General features: G+C 29.8%; 1 protein-coding gene across 1 annotated transcript in view; it reads left to right on the top strand.

Annotated features, from left to right (window-relative positions):
* Positions 1 to 20,124, top strand: part of LOC134700276 (collagen alpha-1(I) chain-like) — a 159,033-nt gene that overhangs the window by 49,652 nt on the left and 89,257 nt on the right. The window contains exons 41-54 of the mRNA XM_063561634.1: positions 773 to 790; positions 2,252 to 2,269; positions 3,730 to 3,747; positions 5,212 to 5,229; positions 6,693 to 6,710; positions 8,175 to 8,192; positions 9,658 to 9,675; positions 11,137 to 11,154; positions 12,619 to 12,636; positions 14,098 to 14,115; positions 15,581 to 15,598; positions 17,063 to 17,080; positions 18,546 to 18,563; positions 20,025 to 20,042. Coding sequence (XP_063417704.1) covers positions 773 to 790; positions 2,252 to 2,269; positions 3,730 to 3,747; positions 5,212 to 5,229; positions 6,693 to 6,710; positions 8,175 to 8,192; positions 9,658 to 9,675; positions 11,137 to 11,154; positions 12,619 to 12,636; positions 14,098 to 14,115; positions 15,581 to 15,598; positions 17,063 to 17,080; positions 18,546 to 18,563; positions 20,025 to 20,042 — 252 coding nt within the window. The remainder of the gene's footprint in view (positions 1 to 772; positions 791 to 2,251; positions 2,270 to 3,729; positions 3,748 to 5,211; positions 5,230 to 6,692; positions 6,711 to 8,174; positions 8,193 to 9,657; positions 9,676 to 11,136; positions 11,155 to 12,618; positions 12,637 to 14,097; positions 14,116 to 15,580; positions 15,599 to 17,062; positions 17,081 to 18,545; positions 18,564 to 20,024; positions 20,043 to 20,124) is intronic.

Genomic DNA, 20,124 nt, shown 5'->3' with positions numbered 1-20,124 from the left:
ATATTTAATTTCGTGGTTTTACCAACGTTCTTATGCAACCTTTAACAATGAGTATTCCTTTGAACTATAAAATTGGTTGATCACGTTTTCCCACAAAATCAGCCATACATCCTTACAAATACAAATGAATCAAAAGATGCTAGTTATCTGAAATGTTGAGATTAAAGAAAAATATAATACCTGTCAAAGCACACTAACAACTAAAAGTCATATATTTTTAAAACAGATAACGTTGATGTATTGTACTTATACTAGCATATCTTATCTTACTTTCAGGCGCAGACGGACAAAACGGAGCCAATGGTATGCATTCTTAAAAATACACATATAACTTTCATGTGGTTAAACAAATCACTTGCAATTATATTTTAACTATGTTTTATTACAAACATATTTTAACGTTGCCCACAAATCATCATTTTGATTTCTTCGATAACGTTTTGGACTTATTGTTCAGTTTTTAAGCCACATACAAACTTTTGTAAATTGAAGTCTTATTTTATTTTTGTGGATTTTTAATTTCTTGAGTTTGCCAACTTTTGATTACCAGGTTGAAAAATGTGAATTTCTTTGACCAAAAAAATCCGTTGTCCACACCTTCCCACGCAATCTGCAATACCATTCCTACGAATACAAAGGAATAAAAAGAAGAAAGTTATCTGAAATTTTGAGAGAAAAGAACAATATGATACCAGTCAAACCATATTAACAAATAAAAAGTTATTTTTTTATATTATTGAACTTATGCTATCCTATTTTCTCTAACTTTTAGGATCAAACGGAGCCGATGGTATGTATCAATTTTCGTGTTTATGCCAACTGCACCCTGTTTGCACAGTATCCGTTATGCTTGCAAATACACATTTAAGTTTAATGAGATTAAACAAAATACTTGCAATTATATGTAAACATTCTAATCATTACAAACCCTTTGAACCATTGCTGACAATTTATCCGTTTAATGCCAAATTTGAATAGCTGTTTACGTATTTGCATATCGCATATAAATGTTTTTAAAGAAATATAAAGTAAACGACGAACTTGGTACACATTAAACCACTTTAACTCATACCAATGTCAGGTTTTTGAAAATAAGATTTCTTTGAAAAGTACAATAATGATGACCTTTAAATATCTCTGACTTTCAGGAACACCAGGACCTCAAGGACCCAAAGGAGAAACTGGTATGTATCAACGTGTAAAAAAAATGCATTCTGGTTACAATTTATCGTATTTGCTCACAAGACACAAATAATAAATATCAAAAGAAATACGTTTCATCAAAATTTTAATCAAACTATTCATTTACTTTAAAAAAAAAAAAAAAAAGAATTTAACCATTAAAAGTGATAGTTTGAACAAATCCCCTAATAGCACTGTAGTTTGTCTGTTGAATTTGCAAACAACGCACACTGCGTATTCGTCTGATTTTAAAGGGTACACTCTTTTGATAATAGAAGTCTTATTGTATGTTAGTGGATATTTAATTTCGTGGTTTTACCAACGTTCTTATGCAACCTTTAACAATGAGTATTCCTTTGAACTATAAAATTGGTTGATCACGTTTTCCCACAAAATCAGCCATACATCCTTACAAATACAAATGAATCAAAAGATGCTAGTTATCTGAAATGTTGAGATTAAAGAAAAATATAATACCTGTCAAAGCACACTAACAACTAAAAGTCATATATTTTTAAAACAGATAACGTTGATGTATTGTACTTATACTAGCATATCTTATCTTACTTTCAGGCGCAGACGGACAAAACGGAGCCAATGGTATGCATTCTTAAAAATACACATATAACTTTCATGTGGTTAAACAAATCACTTGCAATTATATTTTAACTATGTTTTATTACAAACATATTTTAACGTTGCCCACAAATCATCATTTTGATTTCTTCGATAACGTTTTGGACTTATTGTTCAGTTTTTAAGCCACATACAAACTTTTGTAAATTGAAGTCTTATTTTATTTTTGTGGATTTTTAATTTCTTGAGTTTGCCAACTTTTGATTACCAGGTTGAAAAATGTGAATTTCTTTGACCAAAAAAATCCGTTGTCCACACCTTCCCACGCAATCTGCAATACCATTCCTACGAATACAAAGGAATAAAAAGAAGAAAGTTATCTGAAATTTTGAGAGAAAAGAACAATATGATACCAGTCAAACCATATTAACAAATAAAAAGATATTTTTTTATATTATTGAACTTATGCTATCCTATTTTCTCTAACTTTTAGGATCAAACGGAGCCGATGGTATGTATCAATTTTCGTGTTTATGCCAACTGCACCCTGTTTGCACAGTATCCGTTATGCTTGCAAATACACATTTAAGTTTAATGAGATTAAACAAAATACTTGCAATTATATGTAAACATTCTAATCATTACAAACCCTTTGAACCATTGCTGACAATTTATCCGTTTAATGCCAAATTTGAATAGCTGTTTACGTATTTGCATATCGCATATAAATGTTTTTAAAGAAATATAAAGTAAACGACGAACTTGGTACACATTAAACCACTTTAACTCATACCAATGTCAGGTTTTTGAAAATAAGATTTCTTTGAAAAGTACAATAATGATGACCTTTAAATATCTCTGACTTTCAGGAACACCAGGACCTCAAGGACCCAAAGGAGAAACTGGTATGTATCAACGTGTAAAAAAATGCATTCTGGTTACAATTTATCGTATTTGCTCACAAGACACAAATAATAAATATCAAAAGAAATACGTTTCATCAAAATTTTAATCAAACTATTCATTTACTTTAAAAAAAAAAAAAAAAGAATTTAACCATTAAAAGTGATAGTTTGAACAAATCCCCTAATAGCACTGTAGTTTTTTTGTTGAATTTCCAAACAACGCACACTGCGTATTCGTCTGATTTTAAAGGGTACACTCTTTTGATAATAGAAGTCTTATTGTATGTTAGTGGATATTTAATTTCGTGGTTTTACCAACGTTCTTATGCAACCTTTAACAATGAGTATTCCTTTCAACTATAAAATTGGTTGTTCACGTTTTCCCACAAAATCAGCCATACATCCTTACAAATACAAATGAATCAAAAGAAGCTAGTTATCTGAAATGTTGAGATTAAAGAAAAATATAATACCTGTCAAAGCACACTAACAACTAAAAGTCATATATTTTTAAAACAGATAACGTTGATGTATTGTACTTATACTAGCATATCTTATCTTACTTCCAGGCGCAGACGGACAAAACGGAGCCAATGGTATGCATTCTTAAAAATACACATATAACTTTCATGTGGTTAAACAAATCACTTGCAATTATATTTTAACATTGTTTTTATTACAAACATTTTTTAACGTTGCTTACAAATAATCTTTTTGATTTCTTCGATAACGTTTTGGACTTATTGTTCAGTTTTCAAGCCACATACAAACTTTTGTAAATTGAAGTCTTATTTTATTTTTGTGGATTTTTAATTTCTTGAGTTTGCCAACTTTTGATTACCAGGTTGAAAAATGTGAATTTCTTTGACCAATAAAATCCGTTGTCCACACCTTCCCACGCAATCTGCAATACCATTCCTACGAATACAAAGGAATAAAAAGAAGAAAGTTATCTGAAATTTTGAGAGAAAAGAACAATATGATACCAGTCAAACCATATTAACAAATAAAAAGATATTTTTTTATATTATTGAACTTATGCTATCCTATTTTCTCTAACTTTTAGGATCAAACGGAGCCGATGGTATGTATCAATTTTCGTGTTTATGCCAACTGCACCCTGTTTGCACAGTATCCGTTATGCTTGCAAATACACATTTAAGTTTAATGAGATTAAACAAAATACTTGCAATTATATGTAAACATTCTAATCATTACAAACCCTTTGAACCATTGCTGACAATTTATCCGTTTAATGCCAAATTTGAATAGCTGTTTACGTATTTGCATATCGCATATAAATGTTTTTAAAGAAATATAAAGTAAACGACGAACTTGGTACACATTAAACCACTTTAACTCATACCAATGTCAGGTTTTTGAAAATAAGATTTCTTTGAAAAGTACAATAATGATGACCTTTAAATATCTCTGACTTTCAGGAACACCAGGACCTCAAGGACCCAAAGGAGAAACTGGTATGTATCAACGTGTAAAAAAAAATGCATTCTGGTTACAATTTATCGTATTTGCTCACAAGACACAAATAATAAATATCAAAAGAAATACGTTTCATCAAAATTTTAATCAAACTATTCATTTACTTTAAAAAAAAAAAAAAAAAGAATTTAACCATTAAAAGTGATAGTTTGAACAAATCCCCTAATAGCACTGTAGTTTGTCTGTTGAATTTGCAAACAACGCACACTGCGTATTCGTCTGATTTTAAAGGGTACACTCTTTTGATAATAGAAGTCTTATTGTATGTTAGTGGATATTTAATTTCGTGGTTTTACCAACGTTCTTATGCAACCTTTAACAATGAGTATTCCTTTGAACTATAAAATTGGTTGTTCACGTTTTCCCACAAAATCAGCCATACATCCTTACAAATACAAATGAATCAAAGGAAGATAGTTATCTGAAATGTTGAGATTAAAGAAAAATATAATACCTGTCAAAGCACACTAACAACTAAAAGTCATATATTTTTAAAACAGATAACGTTGATGTATTGTACTTATACTAGCATATCTTATCCTACTTTCAGGCGCAGACGGACAAAACGGAGCCAATGGTATGCATTCTTAAAAATACACATATAACTTTCATGTGGTTAAACAAATCACTTGCAATTATATTTTAACATTGTTTTTATTACAAACATTTTTTAACGTTGCTTACAAATCATCATTTTGATTTCTTCGATAACGTTTTGGACTTATTGTTCAGTTTTCAAGCCACATACAAACTTTTGTAATTTGAAGTCTTATTTTATTTTTGTGGATTTTTAATTTCTTGAGTTTGCCAACTTTTGATTACCAGGTTGAAAAATGTGAATTTCTTTGACCAATAAAATCCGTTGTCCACACCTTCCCACGCAATCTGCAATACCATTCCTACGAATACAAAGGAATAAAAAGAAGAAAGTTATCTGAAATTTTGAGAGAAAAGAACAATATGATACCAGTCAAACCATATTAACAAATAAAAAGATATTTTTTTTATATTATTGAACTTATGCTATCCTATTTTCTCTAACTTTTAGGATCAAACGGAGCCGATGGTATGTATCAATTTTCGTGTTTATGCAAACTGCACCCTGTTTGCACAGTATCCGTTATGCTTGCAAATACACATTTAAGTTTAATGAGATTAAACAAAATACTTGCAATTATATGTAAACATTCTAATCATTACAAACCCTTTGAACCATTGCTGACAATTTATCCGTTTAATGCCAAATTTGAATAGCTGTTTACGTATTTGCATATCGCATATAAATGTTTTTAAAGAAATATAAAGTAAACGACGAACTTGGTACACATTAAACCACTTTAACTCATACCAATGTCAGGTTTTTGAAAATAAGATTTCTTTGAAAAGTACAATAATGATGACCTTTAAATATCTCTGACTTTCAGGAACACCAGGACCTCAAGGACCCAAAGGAGAAACTGGTATGTATCAACGTGTAAAAAAAATGCATTCTGGTTACAATTTATCGTATTTGCTCACAAGACACAAATAATAAATATCAAAAGAAATACGTTTCATCAAAATTTTAATCAAACTATTCATTTACTTTAAAAAAAAAAAAAAAGAAGAATTTAACCATTAAAAGTGATAGTTTGAACAAATCCCCTAATAGCACTGTAGTTTGTCTGTTGAATTTGCAAACAACGCACACTGCGTATTCGTCTGATTTTAAAGGGTACACTCTTTTGATAATAGAAGTCTTATTGTATGTTAGTGGATATTTAATTTCGTGGTTTTACCAACGTTCTTATGCAACCTTTAACAGTGAGTATTCCTTTGAACTATAAAATTGGTTGTTCACGTTTTCCCACAAAATCAGCCATACATCCTTACAAATACAAATGAATCAAAAGAAGCTAGTTATCTGAAATGTTCAGATTAAAGAAAAATATAATACCTGTCAAAGCACACTAACAATTAAAAGTCATATATTTTTAAAACAGATAACGTTGATGTATTGTACTTATACTAGCATATCTTATCTTACTTTCAGGCGCAGACGGACAAAACGGAGCCAATGGTATGCATTCTTAAAAATACACATATAACTTTCATGTGGTTAAACAAATCACTTGCAATTATATTTTAACATTGTTTTTATTACAAACATTTTTTAACGTTGCTTACAAATCATCATTTTGATTTCTTCGATAACGTTTTGGACTTATTGTTCAGTTTTCAAGCCACATACAAACTTTTGTAAATTGAAGTCTTATTTTATTTTTGTGGATTTTTAATTTCTTGAGTTTGCCAACTTTTGATTACCAGGTTGAAAAATGTGAATTTCTTTGACCAATAAAATCCGTTGTCCACACCTTCCCACGCAATCTGCAATACCATTCCTACGAATACAAAGGAATAAAAAGAAGAAAGTTATCTGAAATTTTGAGAGAAAAGAACAATATGATACCAGTCAAACCATATTAACAAATAAAAAGATATTTTTTTATATTATTGAACTTATGCTATCCTATTTTCTCTAACTTTTAGGATCAAACGGAGCCGATGGTATGTATCAATTTTCGTGTTTATGCCAACTGCACCCTGTTTGCACAGTATCCGTTATGCTTGCAAATACACATTTAAGTTTAATGAGATTAAACAAAATACTTGCAATTATATGTAAACATTCTAATCATTACAAACCCTTTGAACCATTGCTGACAATTTATCCGTTTAATGCCAAATTTGAATAGCTGTTTACGTATTTGCATATCGCATATAAATGTTTTTAAAGAAATATAAAGTAAACGACGAACTTGGTACACATTAAACCACTTTAACTCATACCAATGTCAGGTTTTTGAAAATAAGATTTCTTTGAAAAGTACAATAATGATGACCTTTAAATATCTCTGACTTTCAGGAACACCAGGACCTCAAGGACCCAAAGGAGAAACTGGTATGTATCAACGTGTAAAAAAAAATGCATTCTGGTTACAATTTATCGTATTTGCTCACAAGACACAAATAATAAATATCAAAAGAAATACGTTTCATCAAAATTTTAATCAAACTATTCATTTACTTTAAAAAAAAAAAAAAAAAGAATTTAACCATTAAAAGTGATAGTTTGAACAAATCCCCTAATAGCACTGTAGTTTGTCTGTTGAATTTGCAAACAACGCACACTGCGTATTCGTCTGATTTTAAAGGGTACACTCTTTTGATAATAGAAGTCTTATTGTATGTTAGTGGATATTTAATTTCGTGGTTTTACCAACGTTCTTATGCAACCTTTAACAATGAGTATTCCTTTGAACTATAAAATTGGTTGTTCACGTTTTCCCACAAAATCAGCCATACATCCTTACAAATACAAATGAATCAAAGGAAGATAGTTATCTGAAATGTTGAGATTAAAGAAAAATATAATACCTGTCAAAGCACACTAACAACTAAAAGTCATATATTTTTAAAACAGATAACGTTGATGTATTGTACTTATACTAGCATATCTTATCCTACTTTCAGGCGCAGACGGACAAAACGGAGCCAATGGTATGCATTCTTAAAAATACACATATAACTTTCATGTGGTTAAACAAATCACTTGCAATTATATTTTAACATTGTTTTTATTACAAACATTTTTTAACGTTGCTTACAAATCATCATTTTGATTTCTTCGATAACGTTTTGGACTTATTGTTCAGTTTTCAAGCCACATACAAACTTTTGTAATTTGAAGTCTTATTTTATTTTTGTGGATTTTTAATTTCTTGAGTTTGCCAACTTTTGATTACCAGGTTGAAAAATGTGAATTTCTTTGACCAATAAAATCCGTTGTCCACACCTTCCCACGCAATCTGCAATACCATTCCTACGAATACAAAGGAATAAAAAGAAGAAAGTTATCTGAAATTTTGAGAGAAAAGAACAATATGATACCAGTCAAACCATATTAACAAATAAAAAGATATTTTTTTTATATTATTGATCTTATGCTATCCTATTTTCTCTAACTTTTAGGATCAAACGGAGCCGATGGTATGTATCAATTTTCGTGTTTATGCCAACTGCACCCTGTTTGCACAGTATCCGTTATGCTTGCAAATACACATTTAAGTTTAATGAGATTAAACAAAATACTTGCAATTATATGTAAACATTCTAATCATTACAAACCCTTTGAACCATTGCTGACAATTTATCCGTTTAATGCCAAATTTGAATAGCTGTTTACGTATTTGCATATCGCATATAAATGTTTTTAAAGAAATATAAAGTAAACGACGAACTTGGTACACATTAAACCACTTTAACTCATACCAATGTCAGGTTTTTGAAAATAAGATTTCTTTGAAAAGTACAATAATGATGACCTTTAAATATCTCTGACTTTCAGGAACACCAGGACCTCAAGGACCCAAAGGAGAAACTGGTATGTATCAACGTGTAAAAAAAATGCATTCTGGTTACAATTTATCGTATTTGCTCACAAGACACAAATAATAAATATCAAAAGAAATACGTTTCATCAAAATTTTAATCAAACTATTCATTTACTTTAAAAAAAAAAGAAAAGAAGAATTTAACCATTAAAAGTGATAGTTTGAACAAATCCCCTAATAGCACTGTAGTTTGTCTGTTGAATTTGCAAACAACGCACACTGCGTATTCGTCTGATTTTAAAGGGTACACTCTTTTGATAATAGAAGTCTTATTGTATGTTAGTGGATATTTAATTTCGTGGTTTTACCAACGTTCTTATGCAACCTTTAACAGTGAGTATTCCTTTGAACTATAAAATTGGTTGTTCACGTTTTCCCACAAAATCAGCCATACATCCTTACAAATACAAATGAATCAAAAGAAGCTAGTTATCTGAAATGTTCAGATTAAAGAAAAATATAATACCTGTCAAAGCACACTAACAACTAAAAGTCATATATTTTTAAAACAGATAACGTTGATGTATTGTACTTATACTAGCATATCTTATCTTACTTTCAGGCGCAGACGGACAAAACGGAGCCAATGGTATGCATTCTTAAAAATACACATATAACTTTCATGTGGTTAAACAAATCACTTGCAATTATATTTTAACATTGTTTTTATTACAAACATTTTTTAACGTTGCTTACAAATCATCATTTTGATTTCTTCGATAACGTTTTGGACTTATTGTTCAGTTTTCAAGCCACATACAAACTTTTGTAAATTGAAGTCTTATTTTATTTTTGTGGATTTTTAATTTCTTGAGTTTGCCAACTTTTGATTACCAGGTTGAAAAATGTGAATTTCTTTGACCAATAAAATCCGTTGTCCACACCTTCCCACGCAATCTGCAATACCATTCCTACGAATACAAAGGAATAAAAAGAAGAAAGTTATCTGAAATTTTGAGAGAAAAGAACAATATGATACCAGTCAAACCATATTAACAAATAAAAAGATATTTTTTTTTATATTATTGAACTTATGCTATCCTATTTTCTCTAACTTTTAGGATCAAACGGAGCCGATGGTATGTATCAATTTTCGTGTTTATGCCAACTGCACCCTGTTTGCACAGTATCCGTTATGCTTGCAAATACACATTTAAGTTTAATGAGATTAAACAGAATACTTGCAATTATATGTAAACATTCTAATCATTACAAACCCTTTGAACCATTGCTGACAATTTATCCGTTTAATGCCAAATTTGAATAGCTGTTTACGTATTTGCATATCGCATATAAATGTTTTTAAAGAAATATAAAGTAAACGACGAACTTGGTACACATTAAACCACTTTAACTCGTACCAATGTCAGGTTATTGAAAATAAGATTTCTTTGAAAAGTACAATAATGATGACCTTTAAATATCTCTGACTTTCAGGAACACCAGGACCTCAAGGACCCAAAGGAGAAACTGGTATGTATCAACGTGTAAACAAAATGCATTCTGGTTACAATTTATCGTATTTGCTCACAAGACACAAATAATAAATATCAAAAGAAATACGTTTCATCAAAATTTTAATCAAACTATTCATTTACTTTAAAAAAAAAAAAGAAGAATTTAACCATTAAAAGTGATAGTTTGAACAAATCCCCTAATAGCACTGTAGTTTGTCTGTTGAATTTGCAAACAACGCACACTGCGTATTCATCTGATTTTAAAGGGTACACTCTTTTGATAATAGAAGTCTTATTGTATGTTAGTGGATATTTAATTTCGTGGTTTTACCAACGTTCTTATGCAACCTTTAACAGTGAGTATTCCTTTGAACTATAAAATTGGTTGTTCACGTTTTCCCACAAAATCAGCCATACATCCTTACAAATACAAATGAATCAAAAGAAGCTAGTTATCTGAAATGTTCAGATTAAAGAAAAATATAATACCTGTCAAAGCACATTAACAACTAAAAGTCATATATTTTTAAAACAGATAACGTTGATGTATTGTACTTATACTAGCATATCTTATCTTACTTTCAGGCGCAGACGGACAAAACGGAGCCAATGGTATGCATTCTTAAAAATACACATATAACTTTCATGTGGTTAAACAAATCACTTTCAATTATATTTTAACATTGTTTTTATTACAAACATATTTTAACGTTGCTTACAAATCATCATTTTGATTTCTTCGATAACGTTTTGGACTTATTGTTCAGTTTTCAAGCCACATACAAACTTTTGTAAATTGATGTCTTATTTTTTTTTTGTGGATTTTTAATTTCTTGAGTTTGCCAACTTTTGATTACCAGGTTGAAAAATGTGAATTTCTTTGACCAATAAAATCCGTTGTCCACACCTTCCCACGCAATCTGCAATACCATTCCTACGAATACAAAGGAATAAAAAGAAGAAAGTTATCTGAAATTTTGAGAGAAAAGAACAATATGATACCAGTCAAACCATATTAACAAATAAAAAGATATTTTTTTTATATTATTGAACTTATGCTATCCTATTTTCTCTAACTTTTAGGATCAAACGGAGCCGATGGTATGTATCAATTTTCGTGTTTATGCCAACTGCACCCTGTTTGCACAGTATCCGTTATGCTTGCAAATACACATTTAAGTTTAATGAGATTAAACAAAATACTTGCAATTATATGTAAACATTCTAATCATTACAAACCCTTTGAACCATTGCTGACAATTTATCCGTTTAATGCCAAATTTGAATAGCTGTTTACGTATTTGCATATCGCATATAAATGTTTTTAAAGAAATATAAAGTAAACGACGAACTTGGTACACATTAAACCACTTTAACTCATACCAATGTCAGGTTTTTGAAAATAAGATTTCTTTGAAAAGTACAATAATGATGACCTTTAAATATCTCTGACTTTCAGGAACACCAGGACCTCAAGGACCCAAAGGAGAAACTGGTATGTATCAACGTGTAAAAAAAATGCATTCTGGTTACAATTTATCGTATTTGCTCACAAGACACAAATAATAAATATCAAAAGAAATACGTTTCATCAAAATTTTAATCAAACTATTCATTTACTTTAAAAAAAAAAAAAAAGAAGAATTTAACCATTAAAAGTGATAGTTTGAACAAATCCCCTAATAGCACTGTAGTTTGTCTGTTGAATTTGCAAACAACGCACACTGCGTATTCGTCTGATTTTAAAGGGTACACTCTTTTGATAATAGAAGTCTTATTGTATGTTAGTGGATATTTAATTTCGTGGTTTTACCAACGTTCTTATGCAACCTTTAACAGTGAGTATTCCTTTGAACTATAAAATTGGTTGTTCACGTTTTCCCACAAAATCAGCCATACATCCTTACAAATACAAATGAATCAAAAGAAGCTAGTTATCTGAAATGTTCAGATTAAAGAAAAATATAATACCTGTCAAAGCACACTAACAACTAAAAGTCATATATTTTTAAAACAGATAACGTTGATGTATTGTACTTATACTAGCATATCTTATCTTACTTTCAGGCGCAGACGGACAAAACGGAGCCAATGGTATGCATTCTTAAAAATACACATATAACTTTCATGTGGTTAAACAAATCACTTGCAATTATATTTTAACATTGTTTTTATTACAAACATTTTTTAACGTTGCTTACAAATAATCTTTTTGATTTCTTCGATAACGTTTTGGACTTATTGTTCAGTTTTCAAGCCACATACAAACTTTTGTAAATTGAAGTCTTATTTTATTTTTGTGGATTTTTAATTTCTTGAGTTTGCCAACTTTTAATTACCAGGTTGAAAAATGTGAATTTCTTTGACCAATAAAATCCGTTGTCCACACCTTCCCACGCAATCTGCAATACCATTCCTACGAATACAAAGGAATAAAAAGAAGAAAGTTATCTGAAATTTTGAGAGAAAAGAACAATATGATACCAGTCAAACCATATTAACAAATAAAAAGATATTTTTTTTATATTATTGAACTTATGCTATCCTATTTTCTCTAACTTTTAGGATCAAACGGAGCCGATGGTATGTATCAATTTTCGTGTTTATGCCAACTGCACCCTGTTTGCACAGTATCCGTTATGCTTGCAAATACACATTTAAGTTTAATGAGATTAAACAGAATACTTGCAATTATATGTAAACATTCTAATCATTACAAACCCTTTGAACCATTGCTGACAATTTATCCGTTTAATGCCAAATTTGAATAGCTGTTTACGTATTTGCATATCGCATATAAATGTTTTTAAAGAAATATAAAGTAAACGACGAACTTGGTACACATTAAACCACTTTAACTCATACCAATGTCAGGTTATTGAAAATAAGATTTCTTTGAAAAGTACAATAATGATGACCTTTAAATATCTCTGACTTTCAGGAACACCAGGACCTCAAGGACCCAAAGGAGAAACTGGTATGTATCAACGTGTAAACAAAATGCATTCTGGTTACAATTTATCGTATTTGCTCACAAGACACAAATAATAAATATCAAAAGAAATACGTTTCATCAAAATTTTAATCAAACTATTCATTTACTTTAAAAAAAAAAAAGAAGAATTTAACCATTAAAAGTGATAGTTTGAACAAATCCCCTAATAGCACTGTAGTTTGTCTGTTGAATTTGCAAACAACGCACACTGCGTATTCATCTGATTTTAAAGGGTACACTCTTTTGATAATAGAAGTCTTATTGTATGTTAGTGGATATTTAATTTCGTGGTTTTACCAACGTTCTTATGCAACCTTTAACAGTGAGTATTCCTTTGAACTATAAAATTGGTTGTTCACGTTTTCCCACAAAATCAGCCATACATCCTTACAAATACAAATGAATCAAAAGAAGCTAGTTATCTGAAATGTTCAGATTAAAGAAAAATATAATACCTGTCAAAGCACATTAACAACTAAAAGTCATATATTTTTAAAACAGATAACGTTGATGTATTGTACTTATACTAGCATATCTTATCTTACTTTCAGGCGCAGACGGACAAAACGGAGCCAATGGTATGCATTCTTAAAAATACACATATAACTTTCATGTGGTTAAACAAATCACTTTCAATTATATTTTAACATTGTTTTTATTACAAACATATTTTAACGTTGCTTACAAATCATCATTTTGATTTCTTCGATAACGTTTTGGACTTATTGTTCAGTTTTCAAGCCACATACAAACTTTTGTAAATTGATGTCTTATTTTTTTTTTGTGGATTTTTAATTTCTTGAGTTTGCCAACTTTTGATTACCAGGTTGAAAAATGTGAATTTCTTTGACCAATAAAATCCGTTGTCCACACCTTCCCACGCAATCTGCAATACCATTCCTACGAATACAAAGGAATAAAAAGAAGAAAGTTATCTGAAATTTTGAGAGAAAAGAACAATATGATACCAGTCAAACCATATTAACAAATAAAAAGATATTTTTTTTATATTATTGAACTTATGCTATCCTATTTTCTCTAACTTTTAGGATCAAACGGAGCCGATGGTATGTATCAATTTTCGTGTTTATGCCAACTGCACCCTGTTTGCACAGTATCCGTTATGCTTGCAAATACACATTTAAGTTTAATGAGATTAAACAAAATACTTGCAATTATATGTAAACATTCTAATCATTACAAACCCTTTGAACCATTGCTGACAATTTATCCGTTTAATGCCAAATTTGAATAGCTGTTTACGTATTTGCATATCGCATATAAATGTTTTTAAAGAAATATAAAGTAAACGACGAACTTGGTACACATTAAACCACTTTAACTCATACCAATGTCAGGTTTTTGAAAATAAGATTTCTTTGAAAAGTACAATAATGATGACCTTTAAATATCTCTGACTTTCAGGAACACCAGGACCTCAAGGACCCAAAGGAGAAACTGGTATGTATCAACGTGTAAAAAAAAATGCATTCTGGTTACAATTTATCGTATTTGCTCACAAGACACAAATAATAAATATCAAAAGAAATACGTTTCATCAAAATTTTAATCAAACTATTCATTTACTTTAAAAAAAAAAAAAAAGAAGAATTTAACCATTAAAAGTGATAGTTTGAACAAATCCCCTAATAGCACTGTAGTTTGTCTGTTGAATTTGCAAACAACGCACACTGCGTATTCGTCTGATTTTAAAGGGTACACTCTTTTGATAATAGAAGTCTTATTGTATGTTAGTGGATATTTAATTTCGTGGTTTTACCAACGTTCTTATGCAACCTTTAACAGTGAGTATTCCTTTGAACTATAAAATTGGTTGTTCACGTTTTCCCACAAAATCAGCCATACATCCTTACAAATACAAATGAATCAAAAGAAGCTAGTTATCTGAAATGTTCAGATTAAAGAAAAATATAATACCTGTCAAAGCACACTAACAACTAAAAGTCATATATTTTTAAAACAGATAACGTTGATGTATTGTACTTATACTAGCATATCTTATCTTACTTTCAGGCGCAGACGGACAAAACGGAGCCAATGGTATGCATTCTTAAAAATACACATATAACTTTCATGTGGTTAAACAAATCACTTGCAATTATATTTTAACATTGTTTTTATTACAAACATATTTTAACGTTGCTTACAAATCATCATTTTGATTTCTTCGATAACGTTTTGGACTTATTGTTCAGTTTTCAAGCCACATACAAACTTTTGTAAATTGAAGTCTTATTTTATTTTTGTGGATTTTTAATTTCTTGAGTTTGCCAACTTTTAATTACCAGGTTGAAAAATGTGAATTTCTTTGACCAATAAAATCCGTTGTCCACACCTTCCCACGCAATCTGCAATACCATTCCTACGAATACAAAGGAATAAAAAGAAGAAAGTTATCTGAAATTTTGAGAGAAAAGAACAATATGATACCAGTCAAACCATATTAACAAATAAAAAGATATTTTTTTTATATTATTGAACTTATGCTATCCTATTTTCTCTAACTTTTAGGATCAATCGGAGCCGATGGTATGTATCAATTTTCGTGTTTATGCCAACTGCACCCTGTTTGCACAGTATCCGTTATGCTTGCAAATACACATTTAAGTTTAATGAGATTAAACAAAATACTTGCAATTATATGTAAACATTCTAATCATTACAAACCCTTTGAACCATTGCTGACAATTTATCCGTTTAATGCCAAATTTGAATAGCTGTTTACGTATTTGCATATCGCATATAAATGTTTTTAAAGAAATATAAAGTAAACGACGAACTTGGTACACATTAAACCACTTTAACTCATACCAATGTCAGGTTTTTGAAAATAAGATTTCTTTGAAAAGTACAATAATGATGACCTTTAAATATCTCTGACTTTCAGGAACACCAGGACCTCAAGGACCCAAAGGAGAAACTGGTATGTATCAACGTGTAAAAAAAATGCATTCTGGTTACAATTTATCGTATTTGCTCACAAGACACAAATAATAAATATCAAAAGAAATACGTTTCATCAAAATTTTAATCAAACTATTCATTTACTTTAAAAAAAAAAAAAAGAAGAATTTAACCATTAAAAGTGATAGTTTGAACAAATCCCCTAATAGCACTGTAGTTTGTCTGTTGAATTTGCAAACAACGCACACTGCGTATTCGTCTGATTTTAAAGGGTACACTCTTTTGATAATAGAAGTCTTATTGTATGTTAGTGGATATTTAATTTCGTGGTTTTACCAACGTTCTTATGCAACCTTTAACAGTGAGTATTCCTTTGAACTATAAAATTGGTTGTTCACGTTTTCCCACAAAATCAGCCATACATCCTTACAAATACAAATGAATCAAAAGAAGCTAGTTATCTGAAATGTTGAGATTAAAGAAAAATATAATACCTGTCAAAGCACACTAACAACTAAAAGTCATATATTTTTAAAACAGATAACGTTGATGTATTGTACTTATACTAGCATATCTTATCTTACTTTCAGGCGCAGACGGACAAAACGGAGCCAATGGTATGCATTCTTAAAAATACACATATAACTTTCATGTGGTTAAACAAATCACTTGCAATTATATTTTAACATTGTTTTTATTACAAACATTTTTTAACGTTGCTTACAAATCATCATTTTGATTTCTTCGATAACGTTTTGGACTTATTGTTCAGTTTTCAAGCCACATACAAACTTTTGTAAATTGAAGTCTTATTTTATTTTTGTGGATTTTTAATTTCTTGAGTTTGCCAACTTTTGATTACCAGGTTGAAAAATGTGAATTTCTTTGACCAATAAAATCCGTTGTCCACACCTTCCCACGCAATCTGCAATACCATTCCTACGAATACAAAGGAATAAAAAGAAGAAAGTTATCTGAAATTTTGAGAGAAAAGAACAATATGATACCAGTCAAACCATATTAACAAATAAAAAGATATTTTTTTTTATATTATTGAACTTATGCTATCCTATTTTCTCTAACTTTTAGGATCAAACGGAGCCGATGGTATGTATCAATTTTCGTGTTTATGCCAACTGCACCCTGTTTGCACAGTATCCGTTATGCTTGCAAATACACATTTAAGTTTAATGAGATTAAACAAAATACTTGCAATTATATGTAAACATTCTAATCATTACAAACCCTTTGAACCATTGCTGACAATTTATCCGTTTAATGCCAAATTTGAATAGCTGTTTACGTATTTGCATATCGCATATAAATGTTTTTAAAGAAATATAAAGTAAACGACGAACTTGGTACACATTAAACCACTTTAACTCATACCAATGTCAGGTTTTTGAAAATAAGATTTCTTTGAAAAGTACAATAATGATGACCTTTAAATATCTCTGACTTTCAGGAACACCAGGACCTCAAGGACCCAAAGGAGAAACTGGTATGTATCAACGTGTAAAAAAAATGCATTCTGGTTACAATTTATCGTATTTGCTCACAAGACACAAATAATAAATATCAAAAGAAATACGTTTCATCAAAATTTTAATCAAACTATTCATTTACTTTAAAAAAAAAAAAAAAAAAAGAATTTAACCATTAAAAGTGATAGTTTGAACAAATCCCCTAATAGCACTGTAGTTTGTCTGTTGAATTTGCAAACAACGCACACTGCGTATTCGTCTGATTTTAAAGGGTACACTCTTTTGATAATAGAAGTCTTATTGTATGTAAGTGGATATTTAATTTCGTGGTTTTACCAACGTTCTTATGCAACCTTTAACAGTGAGTATTCCTTTGAACTATAAAATTGGTTGTTCACGTTTTCCCACAAAATCAGCCATACATCCTTACAAATACAAATGAATCAAAAGAAGCTAGTTATCTGAAATGTTGAGATTAAAGAAAAATATAATACCTGTCAAAGCACACTAACAACTAAAAGTCATATATTTTTAAAACAGATAACGTTGATGTATTGTACTTATACTAGCATATATTATCTTACTTTCAGGCGCAGACGGACAAAACGGAGCCAATGGTATGCATTCTTAAAAATACACATATAACTTTCATGTGGTTAAACAAATCACTTGCAATTATATTTTAACATTGTTTTTATTACAAACATTTTTTAACGTTGCTTACAAATCATCATTTTGATTTCTTCGATAACGTTTTGGACTTATTGTTCAGTTTTCAAGCCACATACAAACTTTTGTAAATTGAAGTCTTATTTTATTTTTGTGGATTTTTAATTTCTTGAGTTTGCCAACTTTTGATTACCAGGTTGAAAAATGTGAATTTCTTTGACCAATAAAATCCGTTGTCCACACCTTCCCACGCAATCTGCAATACCATTCCTACGAATACAAAGGAATAAAAAGAAGAAAGTTATCTGAAATTTTGAGAGAAAAGAACAATATGATACCAGTCAAACCATATTAACAAATAAAAAGATATTTTTTTTATATTATTGAACTTATGCTATCCTATTTTCTCTAACTTTTAGGATCAAACGGAGCCGATGGTATGTATCAATTTTCGTGTTTATGCCAACTGCACCCTGTTTGCACAGTATCCGTTATGCTTGCAAATACACATTTAAGTTTAATGAGATTAAACAAAATACTTGCAATTATATGTAAACATTCTAATCATTACAAACCCTTTGAACCATTGCTGACAATTTATCCGTTTAATGCCAAATTTGAATAGCTGTTTACGTATTTGCATATCGCATATAAATGTTTTTAAAGAAATATAAAGTAAACGACGAACTTGGTACACATTAAACCACTTTAACTCATACCAATGTCAGGTTTTTGAAAATAAGATTTCTTTGAAAAGTACAATAATGATGACCTTTAAATATCTCTGACTTTCAGGAACACCAGGACCTCAAGGACCCAAAGGAGAAACTGGTATGTATCAACGTGTAAAAAAAAATGCATTCTGGTTACAATTTATCGTATTTGCTCACAAGACACAAATAATAAATATCAAAAGAAATACGTTTCATCAAAATTTTAATCAAACTATTCATTTACTTTAAAAAAAAAAAAAAAGAATTTAACCATTAAAAGTGATAGTTTGAACAAATCCCCTAATAGCACTGTAGTTTGTCTGTTGAATTTGCAAACAACGCACACTGCGTATTCGTCTGATTTTAAAGGGTACACTCTTTTGATAATAGAAGTCTTATTGTATGTTAGTGGATATTTAATTTCGTGGTTTTACCAACGTTCTTATGCAACCTTTAACAGTGAGTATTCCTTTGAACTATAAAATTGGTTGTTCACGTTTTCCCACAAAATCAGCCATACATCCTTACAAATACAAATGAATCAAAAGAAGCTAGTTATCTGAAATGTTGAGATTAAAGAAAAATATAATACCTGTCAAAGCACACTAACAACTAAAAGTCATATATTTTTAAAACAGATAACGTTGATGTATTGTACTTATACTAGCATATCTTATCTTACTTTCAGGCGCAGACGGACAAAACGGAGCCAATGGTATGCATTCTTAAAAATACACATATAACTTTCATGTGGTTAAACAAATCACTTGCAATTATATTTTAACATTGTTTTTATTACAAACATTTTTTAACGTTGCTTACAAATCATCATTTTGATTTCTTCGATAACGTTTTGGACTTATTGTTCAATTTTCAAGCCACATACAAACTTTTGTAAATTGAAGTCTTATTTTATTTTTGTGGATTTTTAATTTCTTGAGTTTGCCAACTTTTGATTACCAGGTTGAAAAATGTGAATTTCTTTGACCAATAAAATCCGTTGTCCACACCTTCCCACGCAATCTGCAATACCATTCCTATGAATACAAAGGAATAAAAAGAAGAAAGTCATCTGAAATTTTGAGAGAAAAGAACAATATGATACCAGTCAAACCATATTAACAAATAAAAAGATATTTTTTTATATTATTGAACTTATGCTATCCTATTTTCTCTAACTTTTAGGATCAAACGGAGCCGATGGTATGTATCAATTTTCGTGTTTATGCCAACTGCACCCTGTTTGCACAGTATCCGTTATGCTTGCAAATACACATTTAAGTTT

Source organism: Mytilus trossulus, unplaced genomic scaffold (genome assembly GCF_036588685.1).
Source record: "Mytilus trossulus isolate FHL-02 unplaced genomic scaffold, PNRI_Mtr1.1.1.hap1 h1tg000128l__unscaffolded, whole genome shotgun sequence".
NCBI lineage: Eukaryota > Metazoa > Mollusca > Bivalvia > Mytilida > Mytilidae > Mytilus > Mytilus trossulus.
Note: the sequence above shows the minus strand (reverse complement) of the source record. Positions and strands in the feature narration are given on the sequence as shown.